We start from the raw sequence: 24,049 nt of genomic DNA on the forward strand, positions 1-24,049 counted from the left end.
ACTGTTTTTAACGTGTAAACAACAAATCTCAAAAATAGGCTTGGTCTTTATGTGGTTAAAAGCTGGAGAGTCTTCAACCGGTGGCTTTGTTCAATCGACCACGGGTGGAGTTGTCCACTTCTTGAGAAGACTCTCCTCAAAAGGAATAACACACAGCAAAGCGCTTTGGGACCGCAAAGGGATGTTTTGGACGTTCCCATGCTTTATAGGATAGGAGCGATAAGATGAACATGTTCGCTGTGCGAGGCGGCTTGTGAGTGCCAAGGTGGACCGGAAACCTCTGCCGCAGCTGTATCCTCCATTTTTAAAGTTTCCCGCACAGATGCAATCAGTGCGTCCACCAGCACCTTCTCGTGCGCAGCCACTGGGGCATAGGAATCATCCTCACTCTCTGAAAAATCAAGGAGCTCGGCCGCAAACCCCTATGCTCCCTATGTGAAGCATATAGACCAGTAGTCACCAAACCGAATCAGATTCAGGATCTCACGAGACAGATGAAGGAGAAGGTGGAGGGTGCTTCTTGCTAGTCCACCGCCCAATAGCTCCCTCCACCTGGGACACAAATAACTCCAGGACCACCGTCAGTGTGTCAACAGATGGCTGGGACCCGGAGGGACCTGCAGCCTCTGAGAGGGGGTCAGGTGGGGAAACATGCTCCTGAGACTCCATAGGGGGAAGAAGGGGCCCCACCACACCAAAAGCAACCACTGCTATGGGACACCCCCCCTCGCCAGTAGCGGCACCGGATCACCAGGATAGCCTGCAGCAGAGAGAGGAAGTGGCCCCAAAAGGCTCGCCACCTCACTAGCGTAGCGCTTGCTGTCTCAGATGTGGCGACGTCCAAGGGAGAAGATAACCCATGAGTCAGCACCGGGGTAAAAGGAGGAGATCCCGCCTGCTAAAAACGCCGTCCTGGGCTACACAGCAATGGCTGTCGCTACCCGAGCACAGTATCCACCGTATCATGGCCGCCGGACTACACAAACATGGCTGCCGGCCATAGGAAGTCAGCAGGCAGTAGGGGAAGAGACGCCAGCTATGGCAAAATGGCCACCGGCTACGCTCACAAGGCTACCAAGCAGCCAGGAGGGATCCCTGTAGCCCGCCAAGAAAGCCACCTGAAGAACTGGGGAGCCGGACACCAGACACCGGTGGGCGCCCAGTGCCTTCCTCCCCCCGATAAGCAGAGCATCCGGCAGTGCGCACCTCCTGCCCACCAGTACTGTACACCATCCGCCAGGATCAACCACAGCACTACACTACCCCATATGGGGGGTGGTAAGGGGGGCTACCAGGGGACCTCCAGGGACCATCTACCCCAGGAAGATAGGATGCAGGAGACAGAGGGGAACCCGCAGTACCGACCGACCCAGGGAGAGGCCAGTGTCCAGCGTAATCCCACCCAGGGGAGAGAGGGGATAAGTACTCAATATACCAGGAACTGGGTGGGCACCGTTCCAGACAGAACCTCCTCGCCATCGAAGTGGGGGAGCTGTCGGCCATGAGGGATGCTGCGACTCGGGCCAAGACCTGGTCGCATGCGACACGTTTAACTCACAGGGCCAGCCCCCATCCAGTAAGGCTATGTCGCAGCCGACCTAGAGCATAGCTGCGGTTTGCACACGCTTGCTGGCCAGACTGGGGAGACCACTGGATCAGGTGTCCAGGCTGGCAGTTGTAGGTCTCACTGGAAAAAAAATCCAGCAGAAAAGAAAAACAACAAATAAAAAATGGCCATGACTAGAGATCCCAGCGGGGAACTAGGTCCTTACTCCTAACTAGGCATAAAAAAACTGAAGGCCCATAGCAGAGGGGGGGGGGGGGGGGTGTATACCACCTAGGACTGTCCATAGACGTAGCCAAGTCCTTTTATGCCTAGTGCCCTACTCCTGTATCGGGCGGTATAACCCTATGTTTCTGCATAAGGAAGCGCTCTGTCAATGATTGAAAGAGAAAATATTTTTCCTATGGTAGAACAATGGTAAACTTCACTGCACTCCCAATGTGAAACATATAGACCAGTAGTCTCCAAACTGTGGCCCTTTCCTTACCTTTTTCCGGCCCTGGAGGAATTATTCTTGCCACTGACACCAACAATGGAGGGCTATTCCTTCCACTGACACAAACAATGGGGCATAATTCCTTCTACGGACAACAAAAATGGGGCACTATTGCTTCCAAGGACACCAACTATTTCTCCCCCTAACACCAAAAATTTGGCATGGTTTATTCCCACTGGGCACAGTCCAGTCCCTCTAATGTCTGAAAGACAGTAAACTGACCCTTTCTTTAGAAAGTTTGGAGACCCCTGATATATACTATCTCTATATCTATCAAACTCCAATAGTATGCTTAAAATACATTTAAGAGATGCCCAAAACTACTAATATTTTATTGATAAAAAAAAAAAAAGGAAAAAAAACTTTTTGGATGACAGATAACAGTGGCAAATTTATATTAGACGAGAATAGCATGCTGGTATTTGTGGCTTATACGTGAAAGGGCTTGATCACCCCTGGTACAGACAGTACCATAAAAAACAGGCACTTACTTTGGGAAGGTAGCCCAGTAACTGGGTGGCATGTTGCTTAAGAAGTTTCTGTCTCTCCTCCTCAATGATAGACCGGCGAAATGCTTCCCTCTTCTCTTCCTCCTGTCTTTCCAGGAGCTCACGTTCCTGCACACAGTTAAATATTAGTATATATTGTATGTTTCTTAAGTAATATTTTTTTTATTAGATAATAAGCTGCGTCAAGATTTTATTCTAAAGCTGGCCATTATAACAGCAGATTTACACATTGGATCATACTCGCTTTTGGATAAATCTGAAATATCCTAATATTTGGTCTTGAAACTGGAAACCTGGAGTGAACGGAGGATAGTAAAAATGGTGATATAATCATCAGTCATGTAATATCAGAGGACTGATTATTAGACAATATAGGCCCTATAGCTTCTTTAAAGTTTAAGTGCAATCTATGCAACAGTGTCACTGTCGGCAATAAGTATCATGTGTATGGGCATCTTTAGTCGTTTAGCCCATTTCATACCAATGCACAAAATTATAACCAGTGCAGGTTTAATCTCTCATTCTTAAAGTATGACAAAAGGCAAAACTTGTCTGTAGCAAGGGATTAGAACATCTTTTCAGGTATTTATTGCTGTTTATTGCCCCATTAAGAAGATTCACTCTCCCCATTTGTCCTGTTTACCATTTTCACCGAGAATGAAAGTGAAAGAAAATTCTAAATGTAGTGCTTACACCAGAACAGGAATAGAGGGATAATCTTCCAATGGGGACACAAGTTCTAGTGACAGCCAGGGATTCCCTCACTTTGGAAGGATTTCTTCTCACTTCCTGTTTTTGCTATTAAACAGAAAGTAGAGGAAATTTTCCAAAAATGGGCACAAGTGGCAAAATACTTGAACAGGAATTGTAATATTGCCTTACTCTATGCAAAGTGGAAAAAAAAAAAAAAAAAAAAGGTTTGCTTTTAGTTCTACTCAAATTTCTGGTCGCAATACAAAAAAAAGTCTGTTATTTAGAGGTGTTGCCTATTACTATGTCACATGATATAGTTTGTGTTATGCACGAAAACATTCTATTTTGAAAGAAGACTTGGTAGAGACCATTATGGAATTAAAGTGGTTGTAAACCCTTACAACACACTTTGACCTACAGGTAAGCCTAGATTAAGGCTTACCTGTAGGTCCAAGAAATATCTCCTAAACCTATACGGTTTAGGAGATACTTGCCCGAAGACAGGCACCACTGTCTACGGCGCATGCGCCGTAGACAGCGGCACGCAGGTGCACTAAGCGTGGCATCGCCAACGACGAAGATGCCACGCGTGTCGGCTCTCATGCACCTGCGCGGGAGTGACGTCATCGCGGCTTCACCGAATGACAGCGGCGGAGCTGCGAGACCCCACCGAGAAGATGGATGCGCCGGACTACAGGGGACAGCGGTGACTTCGCTGGCTCCTGTGTCAGGTAAGTGACACATAATGGACTACTATGCGATGCATAGTAGTCCATTATGCTTTGCCTTTGCAGGGAATGAAAGAGGAAGTAAACCCTGATGGGTTTACTTCCTCTTTAAAGGTTTACCACATTAGTAGTTTCCATTAGATAAAGCGCTAATTGGATGTAGCCCTTGCAGATCACTATACAAAGTTACTGACCAATGAAAAGTACCCATCAAACGAATGCAATTCTTGAAGCTGAACCACAGGTAAAGTCTTAATGCTTTCAGTCATATACAAGAGCATCTAAGACCCAATGCAGACTGTTTTACATTATAACAACTTTAATTTGTTGGGTACTTTCCAGGGCTGAACTCCGTAATCATATCTTATATCAGCCTTTCTCAACCAGGATGCCGTGGAACCCTAGGGTTCCTCCAGCAGGTTCTAGGGGTTCCCTGAACAATGAGCAACTTCTGCCTCTCAGATGAGGAACCACTGGCTGCACTGATCTATTTAACAAACTGTACTGGGTGGGGGGGTATTCATCCCAAGGACCATAAACATAAGGAGCATTCTCCCGAGTGACCATCACACTAATGTACTGTAATGGATGTGATTATATAGATATAAGTGCTTTTCTTTCATTATTAGTTATCAACCTTAATCATACTCATTTGATCATAATTAAGATGTCTGCCAGCTTCTCCCTTCATGTGAAACTGCAAGAGTTATAGAAAGAGAGCAACGTCAAAGAGAAGAATTGTGCCCCTTCTCGGCCACCGTGACAGTACAACCAAGAGGAAGGGGGCTGGGAACAAAACTCTATTTTAGCTACCATAGTTTGCTGTTACCTTTTTAAGACATGACCCAGCTAAAAAGCTTATCCTTTGTCACAATAATGAATATGTATAATTTGTGGTTTGTACACGCTGTCTTTTATCTAATTTTTGATTTGATAGTAAGATATTCGGCTCATTGTATATCAGCCGGAGTTCAGGAAATAAAAAGGAGGAGAAGTATCTATATACTGAACTACGTGTCAGTGTCTGACTTCAAGAGTGTGCACACTTTAATATTAAGGATTAATTTGGCCAGGGGGGCAGAAACAATACCGAGCTTTTCTAGTTCGGGTCCAAAACAGTACCATGAGCAGCAGATATAGTAATTATTAGTAAGGCTTCCTTGAGGCCGGAAAGTTAATTCAAGGATTTATCCATGTTTAAAAAAGGTTGACAAAGATTGTCTTATCTTATAGTTTGTTAATGGCTGTAGAACTAGAACTCATTCCAAATACATCCTCAGCATCTAAGTTTGCTATTTCCTGCTTATTTCATATCAGCAAGTTTCCTACCACAAAGTGTCAATCAATATTTAGTGTGTAGAGTTTTTGTATAAGAAAAGGGAGATGTAGTCCATTATTTTTAGAAATAAATTCTGCAGTGAATAAATTAAAGTATGTTTTGTCACCTTATCAGCAATGAACTGTTGGCGCCGATCCTCAAGCAGTTTCTCCACTGCTCTTTTGTGCTCCAATTGTTTCATCCTTCTCTTCTGGGCATTCATCTGCTCAATCCTGTCATCTTCAGCAAACTTTGCAAGCATTGCCTGTCTGAAAGCCTCCTCTTCCTCTTTTGCTGCTTGTTGAACAATTTGCTTGAAAGCCATTTGTTCTTCAAAGGTTCGCTGCAACTCAAGTCGCTGGCGAATTTTCTTTTCCAACTCTTCCTACAAAACGTTAAGCAAACGGTAATCAGGAACTGTTGGTTTGCGTAAAAAAAAAACTATAGTGGTTTTCCGTTATTTTAATTCTTATTTTATTTAATATATGCAGGTAATCTTTGCTTTACAAAAGTTTAATAGATGACAAAAGAATCCGAAATTGCTTCAGGTTAGCAAAAGAGACACCACAGAAGTCTCAGCTCCCATTCAGACGCAGATATCTGGCATGTAAATGCCACACTGAGCAGTCTGGTTAAGGTTTCATTGTGGTAACTTACCCAGTTCTGTGTGTACATTTCACCCTTTTTCACATGTGGTAGGTGGAGGAAGCAATGAAAGGAGCCTAGAGCTCCACTGTCTGGCTGGATAAACGACTGTATAATAGTCACATTCAATAAATCTAATTTAAAAGTGTATGTTAACCCCAACAATGAAATTTGTTATTTGCCCATTTTTGCACTGTTAAAAACTCTTGAGCTGTGTCTAGGATTAGACACAGATATTTCCATGCTGACGTCTCAAGATTCAGGAACAAAGCCAAACCCCTGTAAGGTCTGGACAGGAGTTTGCCAAAACCCATGCAGACTATTCCCTGAGCAGGAGGTTGTCCAGATATCTCAAAATGGTAAAGTTTTAAGAGTGCAGTAAGGAAACCAAAGGCTTATCGGAGTACCTGTGGAGCAGAGGACAGGCCAAATAGCCACAAAATGGAAGTGCATAGGGCCCACAGCAAAGGAATTGCTGATGTGCTGGAAAAATAGTGATATGGAGATATGCATCCATGAGGTCCACATGGGCCAGAAAGTCTTCCTGATGAATGGAGCTATGACAGACCTGGTGGATTTCATACAGAATTTCGGGGCCTGAATGAAGACACTTAGAGCCTTAAAATTCAATATGTGGTGGAAACTGAAAAGGTTTGAGTGGAACTCCCAGAACAGCTGTGTCACAAGGAATAGGGCAAAGATGCCCTGCTCCAGAAGACCCAGCAGGGCTACACAGAGATCTGCTAATCTGTGTGTTGAAACAAGCGGGTTGGAGGAAATTAACCTGGGCAGGGGTTCTAGCTGGTTGCCCCTAGAAACCACCCCTGACACCCAAGAATTTGAGATACTATATGTACAAGTGTCTGCGAAGGTTAAGAGATGTCCTCTCACTCTGGAGAAGTGGGGGCACCCTCTAATTCTGAGGAAGACTGATCTGAAGGTTTGAGGGACTTGGAACTCTTGGACTTTGAAGTCCAGGAGTAGCAGGCAGGCTGGGTGGTTTGGCTTTTTAAGTTGAGGACTGGGAGTAATGAAGAGGACTCTCCTTGGCCTCCATTGAGGATTGGGCTTTTCCAGACTTATCCCTAGGCCTATTTTGCTGGGGAAGATGGGTGTTCTTGCCACTGGTAACATCCCTAATAAGGGCACCTAGGGTGGGCCCTAACAGAAGTTGTACTTTAAAGAGCATATGTAGCAAGTGCTATTTGCATGTGGCCTATGCAGACACTTTAGCTAAAGTGTTCTTATATTCACTGACAGAAGGCTCATACTGTAAGGTGAGAGACCTCTAACAACCTGTCAACAATGAAGTTTAAAGCTGTGGGCAAGAATTCCAAACACTAGGTCACCAAAGGGATCCGCTGCCATCGCGATTTGTTTCCTTCTAATAGGCTTAGACCAGTCAGCTAGAGTTTGACAGATTAGGTCATGGCCAAGACAGGTTGCAGTACTGAGCTGCCAGTGAGAACAGAGTTCTGGAAAGGGTCTAATGTCACTTTCAGTGGGGTCCTTAGGGATAGGCGCATCCACTATGGCAGGGGTGTCAAACTCAATTTCAACGCGGACCGCATCAGCAGTGCGATTGCCCTCAAAGAGTCGGTTGTATCTGGGTAGCACAACGTACAGAGTGCAGAGTTCAGGATTATGCTACGTATAGAGAGCAGTGTTGAACCATGATACATACAGAGAGCACGGATTCAGGTGTGCGCTACGTATGGTGTGCAGGGGTTCAGGATTATGTCAGGATTATGCTACATACAGAGAGCAGGGTTCAGGGGTGTGCTACGTACAGAACGCAGGGGTTCTCTATGTACAGAGCGCAAGGGTTCTCTACGTACAGAGCGCAGGGGTTCAGGGGTGCTCTACGTACAGAGCGCAGGGGTTCAGGGGTGCTCTACGTACAGAGCGCAGGGGTTCAGGGGTGCTCTACGTACAGAGCGCAGGGGTTCAGGGGTGCTCTACGTACAGAGCGCAGGGGTTCAGGGGTGCGCTACGTACAGAGCGCAGGGGTTCAGGGGTGCGCTACGTACAGAGCGCATGGGTTCAGGGGTGCGCTGTAACATCTCATTTCAACCCCTCCTTCTGGGTTCTGATCTCTGCACCCAGCACTTTGCCCCCACCCCCCCACCCCCAAAACCCTCCTCCCCCCTTTCACAGCAAACTTCACATCTGTACTCTCTCCTACCTGATGGCATTTGCAAGAATGCTTTCATGGCCACTAAGTCCTCAAAAGCCCGCCCTCAAGATGCAGTAGCTGGATGTATATTAGACCACACAGCCACCGGAGCCATCAGGTATCTCTGCCACTGACAGGCTTTGCCAGACCAACAGCATATGCGCTCTGCTACACGCACACGTGGTGCCGCTGGGGAGACTGAGAAGGAGAGCGCAGGAGAGCATGTTTACTCCTGTTGCCAAGGAGACCTGTTCCGTGAGAGTGGAAAGCAGCAGGCGATTACACGAGGTGGCATCCGGTGGCTGCTGTGCAGGCCACACGACATGGCCTGACGGGCCGTATTAGGTCCGTGGGCCTTGTGTTTGCCACCTGTGCTCTATGGTAATGGTAGATGCTTTGTTAGGATAGGATACTGCTGGACTTACAGAAGGGGAGATGGTGTTTAACAAAGTTCTTCTTAAACAGATACAAGGCTGGTGAAGGTTTGGGAGGTAAAAAGAGCTTGCCAATATTTTTGAAGACTCAAAAAAATATTTAGGTGGTCTTAGGAGCACTAAAGGATCATAAACTGCAGGCAGCACTGGTAATAGGCAACAGGGATGGTGCTTACTGCGTCAATAAAAGCCGAGACAGTCTCCTTAAGTTTGGGAGTAATAACAGAAGACTACGGGTTCGTGCATCAAGCATCAGGGTCTTGGCAGCTCAGAGGACCATAAGCCACTGGAAGACTACATAGAGATTCTGCAGGGGAAGGTGCAGGACCATGCTTATAGCCTCTGTGGTCAGGGTCAGTAATCATTAGTGCTTCTTGATCCATGCTTTAACACATTTTCCTTCCTTTAAAAAGTGTAGTAGGAAATTAAGTTTATTCTGTTAAAAAGTATGTGTTTATGGTCCACCTGAAGAAGCCAGTTGGTGGTTCTCTCAACCAGAATCCACTGGTAACTAAACTAGGTGTAGGGGAACCCAGGGGGAAAAATTTCTACATTAGAATTCACTTCCCCCCTTTCTTAACTTAGTCTCAATCCCCCCCCCCCCCCCAGCAGTTGCTTAAACAAGAAAAATAAACTTTGGCACAGGGTGCGACATTCCTTGCAGCACATGGGTATTGAAGTGCAAAGATTTTTTCCACCAGAAAACAAGGTGGATAAAAAGCGGGACGATTATGGTGAAGAACGGTTACTGGGAAGTAAACTGAACACGTTAGAAGATACACAAGACACGGTCTTGTTACCAGGCATAAAGGCAGCATTTGCACTATCCTCTTACTATGTATTACCTCCCTCAAAGCAAACATCCCTGAACAATAAATGCTTTAATCCCCTATTAGGCCTGACTAATCTTGCAAATCTGAAATGGGTTGCTCACCAGGCAAGTTCTTTAAATGTAGCAGATATCTGTTAAATAAATAAATGATCAAGAAACCAAAAATCAATGCATTCTTGAACAAATTTAACAAATTGAACAATGCAGCACAGTAAAATAGGTCCATAAACATTTAAAGACATTTCAAATTCTATGAAGCAATCTGATGACTGAATATTTACCTCAAATTACACATTTGTAAATTGCCAGCAGGCATTAAATAAGATACCCTAATATTACAATTATTTCTTCACAGAGATGAGAAAAAAAGGGTAAGCAAAAGTCTAAAAAAAAAACTGCAAACATTTTCCCCCCCAACAATTGGGGCCAAGGATGTCTGCTGTGTCCCACAGATAGATTGATGGTGGTCTGATCTAACTTTAAACACCTTTAGGAAAGTTTTACAAGCATGACTTACAGAAAGGGGGCATTCCTGTCACTTACGATTTCACGCTGTCTGGCCTGCTCGGCTTGTTCTTCCAGGTATAACTCTTCTCGCATTTGGTCGAGTTCATCTCTCTGCTGTTGTTCTCTATGAATATGCTCCATGAGCTGTTAATGAAATACAGTAAATGTTTATTTTACAATAAATACACAAATATGAATTGATAAAATATTGGTTTATTGTTATAAATGCTTTCCCTGCCTGTCAGCTGTAATGTACACTGTGCCACGCATGTACAGCTCAGCGTGCATTACCTGTGCGGTGATCTCCCGTGCGTTTGTGCAGGAGGGATGCCATCGTGGCCCAGCCTTATTAAATGGCTAAAGAAGCAAATATCCAGAATGATGACCAAGCCAAACTTAAAGCGCCCATGATCCACAGGATTGGCAACACAGAAGTAAGGGGGAGCATATTATGACAGGCAAATCTGTAATAAGTTTCTAATATGCAGTGCATACTAGTACATTATAACTTAAACCTGCAGGGGGACCACATTTTATTTTTCTTGAATTTACTACTAGTTTAAAGTGGTTGTAAACCCTCCCTAGTGACTTAATTATAGGTAAGCCTAGAAAAAGGCTTAATAGGTAGTGGAAATATCTCCTAAATGTGCTCCGTTTAGGAGATATTTCACTTGTAGCGCGCCAATGATGTAATCGGCGCACATGCGCTGTGAAGAAACAGACCTCCCTGACGTTTCTTCCCCCAGCATCTGCAGTCACTGACGGTTCCCACGCACATGCGCGAGAGTGACATCACGCAGCTCCGGCCAGTCACAGGAGGAAGAGGGGCGAAGATGGACGCAGCCTGCACAGGGGACAGCGGTGGATTCATTTGCAGGTAAGTGTCACATAATGCATTATGCTTTTCATTTTCAAGGGTTTACTTCCTCTTTAAGGTAAGTGAAGTACCTACTTTACCACTTGTGCACAACAGCACTAGAAAAGTTACTGCACCATTATGCAAGCAGTGACTGCCTGTATATTTCGAGGGTTAGATAAGATTCTCCTAGGTTTTCCATCTTAGTGATTATGGTCACAGTCTACTCTCCAGCAGGAGTACAAAGAGCTAAAAAAAAAAAAAACAGGCTAAATCCTTAGTTTTGGCTGAATTTAAACATCAAGTTGTGCCCCATGCCCCTAGTGTGCATATTCTGAATTCTATATTAGTTTGGAAACCTCTGGCTTATTTATTTGACAAATCTCTTCTAATGACATCTTAAATAAACCATGTATTCTGAAATAATAAATCCCATTGGAAGGAGGTTTCTACTTTCTGATAACAGCAAAATTCCAGTGCAATTTTGGTGAATTCTAAACTGCTTGTCTGTGCTTGGTAGCTATACATTCATAGGAATTTATAAAAAATAAAAGCAGTCAGAATCTGGAGCAGCTATGCATGACAACCAATCAGCCTTGATCTTTCACTTTCAAAGCTTAACTGAACAAGTTGAAGATAGAAGCTGATTGGTTTTCATGCACAGCTGCTCCAGATTCTGGCTGCTCCAGTTTTGATAAATTCCCTTCATTGTGCATTGTTAAATGGTTTTGTGTCAGAAATTAGTACCAAGTCCTGGATAGCTCTCTTCTTCTCCTCCCGCTCCCTGATCTGGACCATGCGATCTTCTTCTCTTCTCTGCTGCATATTTGCAAATGACAGAATTCTCAGATTTTCTGCCTCCATTTTCTCTTTTTCCATTTTTCTCCAAGTCTTCTGCTGTTCCTTAAATTCTTCGATGTATCTCTTAGTAGCAGTCGTTTTTTCCAGCTTTAACTGTCTTTCCCTGATATAACAAATAAGTCACCATTGAGATGCTGGTCATTTAGCAATAAATCAATGTTAACTTGTTAATATATGCAATGCAATTTTATGCCAATTTATGAAAGCAGAGAAAGTGCAGCTGGGCTATGAAATATGGAACATGAATGCAATGTTTTTAGCACTGTATGACTCCTAGCTTTGAAATCAAGCTTTAAAGCTGAACTCTGGAAAAATAAAAAGCCCTTCCTTGCAATGGGGCTGCGCCTGCACTGCAAGGGTAACCAGTTATTTAATGGAAGGGTTGGAGAAATAATTTTGCATACCTGATCACCTGCTCCCCCGGAGTTTCCCTGCACTCTGGCAGTGGACAGCCCCTCGGAGGCCTCATATGTCATGGTCCCTGCATCTGTCTTCATCTTTTAAAAGCACCCTGGACCACTGAAGAGCAGGGGAGAAGAGACACTGCAAAAGCGTCAAGCAGCAAAGAGGGGCTTGCAGGAGTGAAGGAGCAGGTAAGGCAAACTGCTGAACCTGGTCTCCTAGACCAGTGTTTCTCAACTCCAGTCCTCAAGGGGGCCCAACAGGTCATGTTTTCAGGCTTGCCATTCCATTTCATCTGAGGGAAATCCTGAAAACATGACCTGTTGGGACACCTTGAGGACTGGAGTTGAGAAACATTGCCCTAGGCATAAACGAATAGCAGGCAGAGCTACACTGCAAGGAAGGACTTTGTTTTCAGAGTTTGAGTTCAGCTTTAAAGCGGGAGTCCGCCGGGACTCCACGTTTTTTTTTTTTTTTTTTTTAAAGCCAGCAGCTACAAATACTGCAGCTGCTGACTTTTAAAATAGTGACATTTACCTGTCCAGCGCACCCGCGATGTCGGCACCCGAAGCCGATCTCTAGATCGTCTCTCGGGTGCTGCCGCCGCCATCTTGGGTATGGGAATCAGGAAATGGAGCCTTTCGGCTTCATTTCCCGGTTCCCTACTGCGCATGCGCGAGTCGCGCTGCGCAATAAGGACGGTCCCCGCTGCCTCTGGGATCTGTGTGTTTCCCAGCAGGCAGCGGGGCACTTGCGGAAAGGGGCGGGCACTTGCGGAAAGGGGCGTAATCTACGCCCCTTTCCGCAGAGAGCTATCCAGGAAGTGGGTGCAGATACCTGTACTGTACAGGTATCTGCACCCCCCTCCCCCCTGAAAGGTGCCAATTGTGGCGCCGGAGGGGGGGAGGGTTCCGATGAGCGGAAGCTCCACTGTAGGGTGGACCTCCGCTTTAAGTTATGGCAATCACGATAACTTTCAAATCTGTGGGTTTTATAACATGTGACTAATGTGTTTTGAAGAGTTCATTCACGCTTGTTCTACACTAATTCACATCAATTTATTTCCAATGGGCTATCAACCCACTTTCCTGCATATGGTGCTGTACTGCAAACCACAGTTTGCTGCTAAGTTATTTAGGCTGAAGAAAAACACATCTTCATGAACGTCAACCTTTCACAAACTTCATCAGTTTGGATTTTAAAGGAAAGACTGTTAAGTAAAAACCAGGGTTACTGTGACAAAAAAAATAAAAAATAAATTCCACCCCATATTTTCTGTATTAGTTCCCTGGATCAAAAAAAAAAGAAAGAAAAAAAAAAAAGAGGTTTATTTTTGATTCTTAATATTGCCATTGGTAATTCCCTTGAGAAGTGTTAAAACGGTGTTCCGCCTGGGGAAAAATAAACTAAAGTCAGCAGTTCCCTACAGCGAAGCACACTACGCTTTCTAATTGGCCTGGCAGCAGGGGAAGGAGGAGGGGGGCCGAACTTCCGAGAGACGGCGCCGCCTCCGGGAAGTGGTGAAGGGTACCTGCCCCCCCCCCCCCCCGAAAGGTGCCTAATGTGGCACCAGAGGGGAGGAAGAAGCAGATCAGCGGAAGTTCCACTTTTTGGTGGAACTCCACTTTAAGCTTTTGCTTTTTTTTTTTTTTATTATGTTTCTTTCAGTAAATACAATACTCAATTTAACCAGGTAAACTAATTTTGTTTTCAGCTTCAGTCTTTGGCATGTTGTCTGAATTGATTTGAATTGATTAATTTCTTGCATTTTTTTTAGATTCCAATCTTATTAAGTTTTTCATGTATTTAACAAAACAGAACCCCAACAAGGGGGAATAGTTGATAGACACATGGGTACAAATTCCCTTAATAGGGTAATCAATATAGAGAAGACATAGTGTTCAATGGGGGTAAAGAAGAGAAATACAATTTACATCTCAACAATTGCTAGAACACTAGACGAAAGAGCAGGTTCTACTGAGGTAAATCGCTCATATTCAATATTCTCCCTGTCTTACTTGCAGTGTCCACATGGAAACAAATTACAATAAAAAAGAATTATTACTTAGTCGTTTCAAAAAGAGGAAGAAGGAGGCAGGGTGAGGGGGAGACAAGTAAAAGGCAAAGATTTGTGTTCCTACTTAGCCGAAACACAGGATCAAAACCTTCCCCTCTGACAGAACGACAATCTGCCTTGCTTGTGTCATCGTCGGGCACCGGCGGACAGAGTACCCGCCACTAGGCTCCCACTGTGTATAATCACAGTGGAAGTGGGTCGCTGGCGACACGCGCCCCAGGTCCGGGAGTGTCAGATCACTGGTACAGAGCAGCCCCCTGCCACAGTAAATGTACGCTGAGTGGTCTGCAAGTGGTTAATGTGAAATGTATGTTTGTTGCTATAGAACACTATTTTTAGCAAGTTTTTATGGGTAAAGTTCCGCTTTAACTCCTTGATTACATTTATCTCTATTTACTGATATTGTTAGCTATTATTTAGCTGTATGGCTACCTGATCATAAGTAGATACCGTTTTATGTTCTTGCATACCCTATACTTTGTATTAAGCATTTAAAAAATAAGTAAAAATGGTGTCCCTTATTAGAGCAATTGGCTTTGCTTTCCCAGCTGATTTCTGGGTAGCTGAAATCACCCATAATAAAGGATTAGCATCAGTTTGTACTTAGTAGCATGAGGGGTGGTAAACCCTCATGATTTTTCACCTTAAAGCATTCTATGCATTAAGGTGAAAAACATACTCTCATGCTGCAGCCCCCCCCGCCCCCCCCCAGTACCCAAGTTTTACTTACCTAAACCTGATCTTTTTCTCCCCTGGGATGAGCACACCAGCTCTAGCTGGTGTCTTGTGTCCTGATTGGATAGATTGATAGCAGCGCAGCCATTGCTCCCTCTGCTGTCAATCAAATCCAATGATGCAGGCGCCAGGCCGAGTCATACTTTCTGTGTCAATAGACGCAGAAGCAGAACTCGGAAGCACGCCCACATGGGTGTCCCGAGGGAGAGTGCTTCTCCGACAGGTCACTCAAGAAGAGGAGAAGCTACCAGTGCCGCTGAGGGACCCCAGAAGAGGAGGATCGGGCCATTCTGTGCTTAACAAACTGCACAGTGGAGGTTAGTATGACATGTTGGTTATTTTTTTTTTTTTTTTTTTAAACAAACCATTAGTAACCCTTTAGATTTTATCTGTGTCATTTATATGAAGTGGCTGATAACAAGATATTGCTATTGCCTTCAATGTTAAATAATTAGTCATGTTGAAAAATGTTCTAGTTCAACCAAAAGAAAAAAAAAAATGAATTGAAAATTGTGCACCACTCCAGACTGTAGGGATTATTCAGTATATCATTGTAACATACCTCCGGCCTCAATAGTAGTATGTCCACCGTAAATGCTTTCTCTGTCCGGTACCACGTGATACAAGACCCTTTAGCCTACCCAGTCACTAGCTATAACTCAGTGTAGGGTTAAAAACACCCGACTCTTTATTGAAACACATGTCAAAAATATATACAAAAATATATACAACTCGGGGACAATCACACCTCCCTTTGGAATTCAGGGCAAGGTAAACTGTCCAATCAGCAAGGAGAGGTTTTGGAGGAATCCCCCCTCCACAGAGATATACATCCCATAATATACTTTTCTTCCAAAGCAGACAGACACAATAAAACAATGGAATACAACCACACCCCAAACAATCCCAGACAATCCCAGCAAAGAGCTCACAAAAGCATGGGACAACACACAATATATACATATATAGAACATTCCAGTGTGGCTGTACAGCGAGTCCAACTAGCACAGATTATAGTGGGGTTCTCGGTCACTCTGTGCCCCTAATGGACACAGGGTTATTTACACATAGGAGGGGCCAGGGGAGCTGGACACCGAATTTCCAGAGGTCTCCAATGTAAGCCGAGTTGCACAAGCCCCCCACCCAAAGTGACTCCCATCACAATCAAAATAATAATAATTATTATTATTATTATACAGGATTTATATAGCTTCAACAGTTTATGCAGAGCTTTACGAAGTCTTAGTTTTAACTGCATTTAATCAGTTTTGTTTGGCATTGGTTATTATGCATTTTATATCTTTACTGTTGCATTTTTTTAGTAGCACAAGCAAGCTTCATTAAGGCTGCATTCACACGTTTTTGCCGCAATTTTGTTCAAGTCACCAAATGTAAAAGGCAGAAAAACACCTGTAATCTGCCCCAAAGAAGCTCATATTCTTTTTTAGCTTAGGGCGTTTTTCAGGTGACAAAACACTCAGATGTGAACAGGTGCCATTGAAATGAATGGGATTTTGCTTGTTTTATGAGCTGAAAAACGCACAGGTGTGAATGCAGCCTAACTCCTTACTGCCTTTGCTAGACCCACCCCCACTGTGTCCCCACTAACCCCTGTTATTGCTCACTCCTTGCTGTCACTATATTTAAAATTACTGTTACCTTTCCCCTACTCCCAGATCAAAGATTAAAATTGTATTCTAATTAAAATATCCTCCTAATCATTATTTGCCCAAGCAAGGAATAAGGGTGCATCACCTCCCTATCATAGAACCTGTAGCAGGCTTTCATTCTTTCTGCATCCATATTTCCTGCTTCCATATTTCCAGCAGTCATTCTCCTGGCTGTTAGTGGACATATCTTTCTACACAAACAATGTATATAGTGAGCGCACCAATCACTATAGCAGCTAGCACGCCAGATGACTACAAACTCTTGTGATAATTTCAATCCTGTAAATGTGCAGCGCTAAATGAAGATAGTACAATATATGCACAGCGCCTTGTAAAAGTATTCACACCCCTTGAAATTTTCCACATTTTGTCATGTTACAACAAAAAACGTAAATGTATTTTATTGGGATTTCATGTGATAGACCAACACAAAGTGGTACACAATTATGAAGTGGAAGAAAAACGATAAATGGCTTTTTTTTTTACAAATAAATAGGGGAAAAGTGTGGCGTGCATTTGTATTCAGTCTCCCTGAGTCAACCACCTTTTGCTGCAATAACAGCTGCAAGTCTTTTTGGGGATGTCTCTACCAGCTTTGCCCATCTAGAAAGTGTAATTTTTGCCCATTCTTCTTTGCAAAATAGCTCAAGCTCTGTCAGATTGGATGGAGAGCGTCTGTGAACAGCAATTTTCAAGTCTTGCCACAGATTCTCAATTGGATTTAGGTCTGGACTTTGGGCCATTCTAACACATGAATATGCTTTGATCTAAACCATTCCGTTGTAGCTCTGGTTGTATGTTTAGGGTCGTTGTCCTGCTGGAAGGTGAACCGAAGATTGCCCTCTATTTGGCTCCATCCATCTTCCCATCAACTCTAACCAGCTTCCCTGTCCCTGCTGAAGAAAAGCATCCCCACAACATGATGCTGCCACCACTATGTTTCACAGTGGTGTGTTCAGGGTGATGTGCAGTGTTAGTTTTCCACCACACATAGCGGTTTGCTTTTAGGCCAAGAAGTAAACTTTGGTCTCATCTGACCAGAGCATAGTTTTCCACATGTTTGCTCTGCCCCCCACATGGCTTCTCGTTAAATGCAAACAGGACTTGTTATGGCTTTCTTTCAACAATGGCTTTTTTCTTGCCACTCTTCCATAAAGGCCAGATTTGTGGAGTGCACGACTAATAGCTATCTTGTGGACAGATTCTCTTAACCTGAGCTGTGGATCTCTGCAGCTCCTCCATAGTTACCATGGGCCTTCTTGGCTGCTTCTCTTATGAATGTTGTCATTGCTGGTCTGTCAATTTAGGTGGACAACCATATCTTGGTAGGTTTAGAGATGTATCATACTTTTTCCATTTTCCAATGATGGATTGAACAGTGCTCCATGAGATGTTTAAAGCTTGGGATATTTTTTTATAGCCTAACCCTGCTTTAATCTGCTCCACAAGGTTATCCCTAACCTGTCTGGTGTGTTCCTTGGCCTTCATGATGTGGTTTGTAAGATTCTCTAACAAACCTCTGAGGGCCTCACAGAACAGCTGTATTCATACTGAGGTTAAATTACACACAGGTGGATGCTATTCACTAATTAGGCGACTTCTGAAGGCAATTGGGTCCACTAGATTTTGGTTAGGGGTATCAGAGTAAAGGGGGCTGAATACAAATGCACGCCACACTTTTCAGATATTTATTTGTAAAAAATGTTGAAAAACATTTATCATTTTCCTTCCACTTCACAATTATGTGCCACTTTGTGTTGGTCTATTACATAAAAACCCAATAAAATACATTTAAGTTTTTGGTTGTAACATGACAAAGTGTGGAAAATTTTAAGGGGTATGAATACTTATTCAGGGCACTGTAGCAAGGACAGGGCTGCTGTTAGAAAAAATGGTGCCCTGTACAGCTTACCTGACTGCCTCCCCCCGCCTAACACGTCTCTGTCTTGCATTTTTATTGTCACCCAACCACTCCCCCGTATGCTGCAAAGGCAGTGGAGAGGGGGCAACATATGCTATGGGTGTAATGCTATATGGGCAAAGATCAGCCTTGCTGTCACATTTCTGAATTACATAATAGCACAAATACCTTCCCCCTCCCCCCATACCTAAAAATAATCATCTTGTCCCTCCCCCTCCTATTACAAATACTCTCATCCTCAGCACAAATCTTTAATACTATACCCCCCCCACCCCCTTCTGTCCTGAGTGTCCCCAGTGCAGTCTCCCCTCCCTCAGACACACAGTCCCCAGATACCTCTCACCCACCGCTTAACTGACAGGAGTAGTTATGACAATATCATTACTCCCGTCAGCCTTGTAGTGCCAGAAACGCTCCTCCCGATGTCCCCCCAGCTCACGTTACCGTTGTCCTTATGCTTCCCCCTTGGCCTTGCTCTGAGCCCTTGTCACCGCCACTGCTGCCTGGACGATGATCCCTGAACAGACTATACCTGCCCCACATACCTTGCTGATGGACAGCTACGGTCACTCACAGTCCCCGCCAGCTGCAGCCCTGCCTTCTGCCCTCAACACTTACTGAGGGAGCGAGGCAGACAGGCACCCCTTCCATAACAATCTCTACTTTAAACGAATTGTCGGCAAATGTGGCACTGGCTGCATCTGCACCTACATAATAAAAAAAAGGGGGAGTTCCTGCTCTGCTACTGCCTCCTGGGCCCCACTGATGGAAGGATAGGAACCCGGGAAATTATATTTAATTGTCAGTTAATCTAGGAGCTGCTCACAATCTTTGAAAACTCTGGAAATTTTAACTAATTCTCGGCAAATGTGGCACTGGCTGCATCTGCACCTACATTTCTTCTGGTAAGTGCATAAGTTGGGTGAAGGTTCACTTGTGGAGATCGTCTCATGCACCTTGGTGATGCCTGGTGGATGTCATATTGTGCCTAGTACCTTTAATTTGGGAGCTTTTAGTACACCTATGAACTACACACCGAATGGACTCTTTCAAATCACATATATTTGCATGTTATGATTATTCTGATCACGGTTTGTAGCCATGCTACATATATTGTATTATTTTCATTTAGCGCTGCACATTTACTAAATATCTTTCTACACCAATGGTGTCCCTGAACTTACACCCCCAAAATCAGCCAAACAGCCATAGTGTTGCTCATTCAGGATTGGAATTTTTTCCCCTAACCCTTCTTCTAGTTGTGCCCAAACGCATACAGATCACCTACAAAAAAAAAAAAAAAGTGAAACATGGCTAAAATACTTTATCCCTCCTGACTGAGTTTTTGTGATTATCTGATATAATAATTAGTAGCTCATAAATTATTTTAAATGACTTTATTTGCATTAGTAGCTTATGCGAATAAAGCTTGAATATGAAGGAGCAATAACTAAAGTAAACATTTTTATCAAGCATCTCTTTGAAGTCTAGTTTTTTTTCCCTCCACGCAACTTTTACCCAGGATTTACACATTTGCTATCTAGATTTGAATGGGAGAATTTGTAAGTCCTGGACATGTCAAACACAAGGAACATGTGCAAGACTTGGACCTTAAGGTCTGGTTATGTGGCTCTCCCACTGAGTTTTGCAGACGATTGTGGTACAACTCCATTCCACCATCTCCGGTTCTCACCCTCCACTCTCCGCTGTCACTTTTAAACACAGAAGTCTTCTGTGTATACAAGGGACAGCTTTGCCTTCAGCGGCTTTCGAATGTAACAGATCCCTCAGGGACAGCTCTCCAGAATCTGAGAGTGAGAACAATCTGCCTGCCTACACAGGGAGGTATAACAGAGCCAAATATAGGGGTAAGAGTGAGCTGCCTACACAGGGCAGTGTTAGAGCTGCCTATATAGGGAGAGGTAGGAGAGAAGTAGAGATGTGAGGAAGCTGAACTCTGCACTATGTACATAATGCACCCCTAAACCATGCAATCTGTATGGAACACACTCCTGAACTCTCTACTCTGTACAAAGAGCACCCCTGAACTTTGTACCCAGTGCGTAATGTACTCCCGAACAATAAAAGAGTAGATGCATAGTCTTCCAGATACAGTCCTATGTGGGCAACCATACTGCTGATGCGGCCCACAATTACATTGAGTTGGACAGCCCTAACTTAGTATTTGCAATAACATTACAATGCAACCCACCACAAACTCTAAGGCTAGCCATTGAATAATAGACTGCTCCATCACACACACACACACACACACACACACACACACACAGTGGATGGAGGAATACCCTTCCCCCATCCCTACTGGGTTGTTATATTCTGACAGTGGAAACTGCCACTGTCAGGATACATTGATCAGCTGCAGCTGCTGATTGACAAAAGTTTTCCAACAGGCCCCTTCAAGAGAAGTCTATCAAATTACCAACTTCTGTTGAACATGAATGACCACACACTAATCAAACTTAGCCCGGTCTCTGCTGAACCAGCTGAATTTTTATCCGCTGATGGATAGCTTAAGATCCAACAGTGTTGTGCTGACTAAAAGGAGCTTTTATTCAGCTTTTGCAGTTGCATTAAAGAGTAAGTAAAGTCTTATTTTTTAATTGTACCTACAGGTAAGCCTATAATAAGGCTTACCTGTAGGTACTGTGATATTCAGAGAGCATGCAGCCGATGACGTCATTGGCCGATGCAATCTGAAGGTCCAGTTTACCATGCCGGTATTCTGCTGAAAACTTCAACTCACCAAAATCTCCAACCATGTCACTTCCAGTGACTCACCAGAAACAATAATTGCAGATTTAATAATTGCAGAGTCACTACAGTACATGACTAGTTAGCTGTTTGGACAGAACACTGGGTAAGGCGGTCATGTTGTTGGTTACTAGCGGGCGGACTAACAATGTCCACTCATTAGATCGTGTGCATTAGTGTATACGCTGCCGGTGTTCTGTGAAGACAGCCAACTCATCACAATTTACAATTTTTTTCTGCTGGAGAGTCACCGGAAGTGATCTGGTTGGAGATTTTGGCGAGTTGGAGTTTTCAGAAGACTGGACCTTCAGAACCTGTGCTGTAAATGGCGGCTTCCATGCGCATGTGTGGGAGTGACATCATTGCGGCTCCAGTCAATCACAGCGTTGGAGCACACGAACCTGGAAGAAACACCAGGGAACATGTCGGCTGTCTCAGTGGTGTGCGGGCGCCGCTGGAGGGCTTCGTTCTAAGGGAAATATTTCAGAATGAGCTAGTATGCAATGCATACTAGTTGATCATGTCTTTCTCTTCGTTTTTTTTTTTTTGTTTTTTTTTTCCCCTCAAGGGTTTACAATCTCTTTAAACAAGGTCAAAACTACCAAATACTCAGCTATGGAAGCATAAATTTAGTAGGTAAAATGAAAGTTTAAAGTGTGTCACAGCCTGCTCTATAACACCATGTGTTTTCAGATAGATTTTTTTTCTTACTCAGTATTTCTGTACACCTCTGCCATCTGCTGGTGTTTTAGGAATATGGTTTCTCTATTTCTGAAAGAAAATGTATGGCCAAAACTTTTTTTTTTTTAGTTATTGGATGTGTAGGTATAAGAACTCAGTCACATTTATAATACTGTCTGTGTCACCGCAGAGATTTAAGCAAGCCATAGATGATTTGATTTGCTTTCCTTCCACCAAAATTTGTGAATTCAACCCCGATTTTTCAGGTATTTGGTTGTAATGTGCACGCTTTTCTCCAAACGAGCCACCGACTGGTTTACCATAGATTGTCTATCTTGCTCTTCTGTGGGGATCTGTATGACCCCCCCCGAGCCAGTAATTGGTTTAATGCCTGAAACAGATTGCCCTTTCCCTGGATCTTTGGGAACGTTTGATCTCAGAAAACGAAGCGGTGGAAACTTCTGCATTTCTAGTTTGTATCCTAGAGATACCGTAGAGATGACCTATCTGTCCTGATTTCCTCTTGCCAGACTTCTGAGTATCGCAGAAGTCCCCCCCCCACTCTGGTGAGGGGGGGGGGGGCGCCTCTTCATAATGAGGCTTTGGAATTCTGCTTTACAGGTTTCCGGTCCCAGGTCTTCTTCTGTGCCTGGGCCCCACCCTGAGGCTTTCCTCTAGAGTCCAACCATGAAGGCCATCGCCACTGCCTAGAGGCAGATGCCTGTGGCGCAGGGAAAAGAGTCCATTTAAATGAAGGACATTTATATTTTCTTTTGATTGGCAAAAGAGTACTCTTCCCACTAGAAATCGTTTGGATGTCCAAATTATCCCCAAATAGTCGATCCCCATGAAAAGGGAAACTAGTCAGAAGCCTTTTGCAAGGTGCTTTGGCTGACCAATTTTTTTTTAACCACAGGGTCCTACGCATGTGTACTAGCACAAGCGCAAGGCGGGATGCCTGGTGAACAGTCTTCCATGGCATCTATGGCAAAACATAGCGACTTTGGAAGTTCGGCCAAATCGCTGGCCTGTTGTGCAGGGACCTCCTTAAGGGCCTGTCTAAACTGGTCCTTTAGGGACTGACAGATGCCTTATGCAGTGACTGCAAACTGAGTAACGGCCCAGCCAAGGAAAAAGAGGATTTTAACAGGAATTCTAACCTTTTATCTGTTGGATCTTTAAGCTTTTGTGCATTGTCTACTGGCAAGTTAGACTATTATTCACACTGGAAATCGCAGCGTCAACTGCTGGTACATTCCATTTTTTTGGTGAATTTCTTCTCCATGGGATAGAGTGCTGTAAATCTCTTTGAGGGAGAAAATGCTTATCCGGGTGATCCCATTCAGCATAAATAAGCTTTTCAAGTAATGCATGTACAGGAAACGCATGAAAAGGCTGTGAAGGTTTTATAGGAACCTAAAGGAGAAACAGAACTTTCAGCTGGCTCTGTTACTGGTAGCTTGAAAGAGGCACAAGCCATCTCCGTAAGAGATTGTACCAGCAATCTCTCAGATTGCGAGGCTGAAAAAGGTTCTTCTACTGTTGTTTCCTTCAGAGGAGTAATCGGTTTGCCTTTCCTCCTGATCTCCCCTCATCCTCTACCCACTGTTCCCTTTGTAAGGGGTCTGAGGTGGGGGAGGGGGATCTAACACCCTTCCTATCCTTTTGGATAGGGATATGATTAAAGTTGCTAATCTTCCTTCTAGGCCCTGCAGGGTGGAGGAAAACGCATCTTCAGTCACGTATACAGGGGCTAAGATGTGAGAAGCAGCTGCACCACCAATTGGTCCCAATGACTCACCCTGGCTTGCCATATCTGGTATCCCAGGAGAGGATGACAGTGTGGAGGCAAGCCCGGGGTTCCCAGCACCCGGGGGTGGAATTTTTGGGAGCCATAGTGCTGAGCTCAAAAAAAACAGAGGCACTAAGTAAATGCACACTCGCTGAGCAAATAGTCTAGCAAAAGACAATGCTAATAAAGTTCAGCTTTGGTGTTGTTGTAAATGTTATTTCCTGTACTGGAAATGCCTGCATCAACCTTACGTGTCCCCCAGCACTCTTATGTCCTGTGTGTCCGATTCCAGCTGTTAGCTGTGAGCATCTGTCTCTTATCCCCAGCACCTGCGCTGCGTGCTCCTCGTGGACTTACGTTCCGCACACAGCGCCCTTAAG

General features: G+C 44.2%; 1 protein-coding gene across 1 annotated transcript in view; it reads right to left on the reverse strand.

Annotated features, from left to right (window-relative positions):
• The window catches only part of MNS1 (meiosis specific nuclear structural 1), a 61,478-nt gene that overhangs the window by 3,388 nt on the left and 34,041 nt on the right, over positions 1 to 24,049 (reverse strand). The window contains exons 6-9 of the mRNA XM_077472854.1: positions 11,506 to 11,722; positions 9,939 to 10,046; positions 5,436 to 5,693; positions 2,552 to 2,677 (exon numbers count right to left, since the gene is read on the reverse strand). Of these exons, the coding sequence (XP_077328980.1) occupies positions 2,552 to 2,677; positions 5,436 to 5,693; positions 9,939 to 10,046; positions 11,506 to 11,722 (709 nt within the window). The remainder of the gene's footprint in view (positions 1 to 2,551; positions 2,678 to 5,435; positions 5,694 to 9,938; positions 10,047 to 11,505; positions 11,723 to 24,049) is intronic.

This window comes from Lithobates pipiens, unplaced genomic scaffold (genome assembly GCF_037356315.1).
Source record: "Lithobates pipiens isolate NorthernLeopardFrog02 unplaced genomic scaffold, aLitPip1_a1.2 Scaffold_8, whole genome shotgun sequence".
NCBI lineage: Eukaryota > Metazoa > Chordata > Amphibia > Anura > Ranidae > Lithobates > Lithobates pipiens.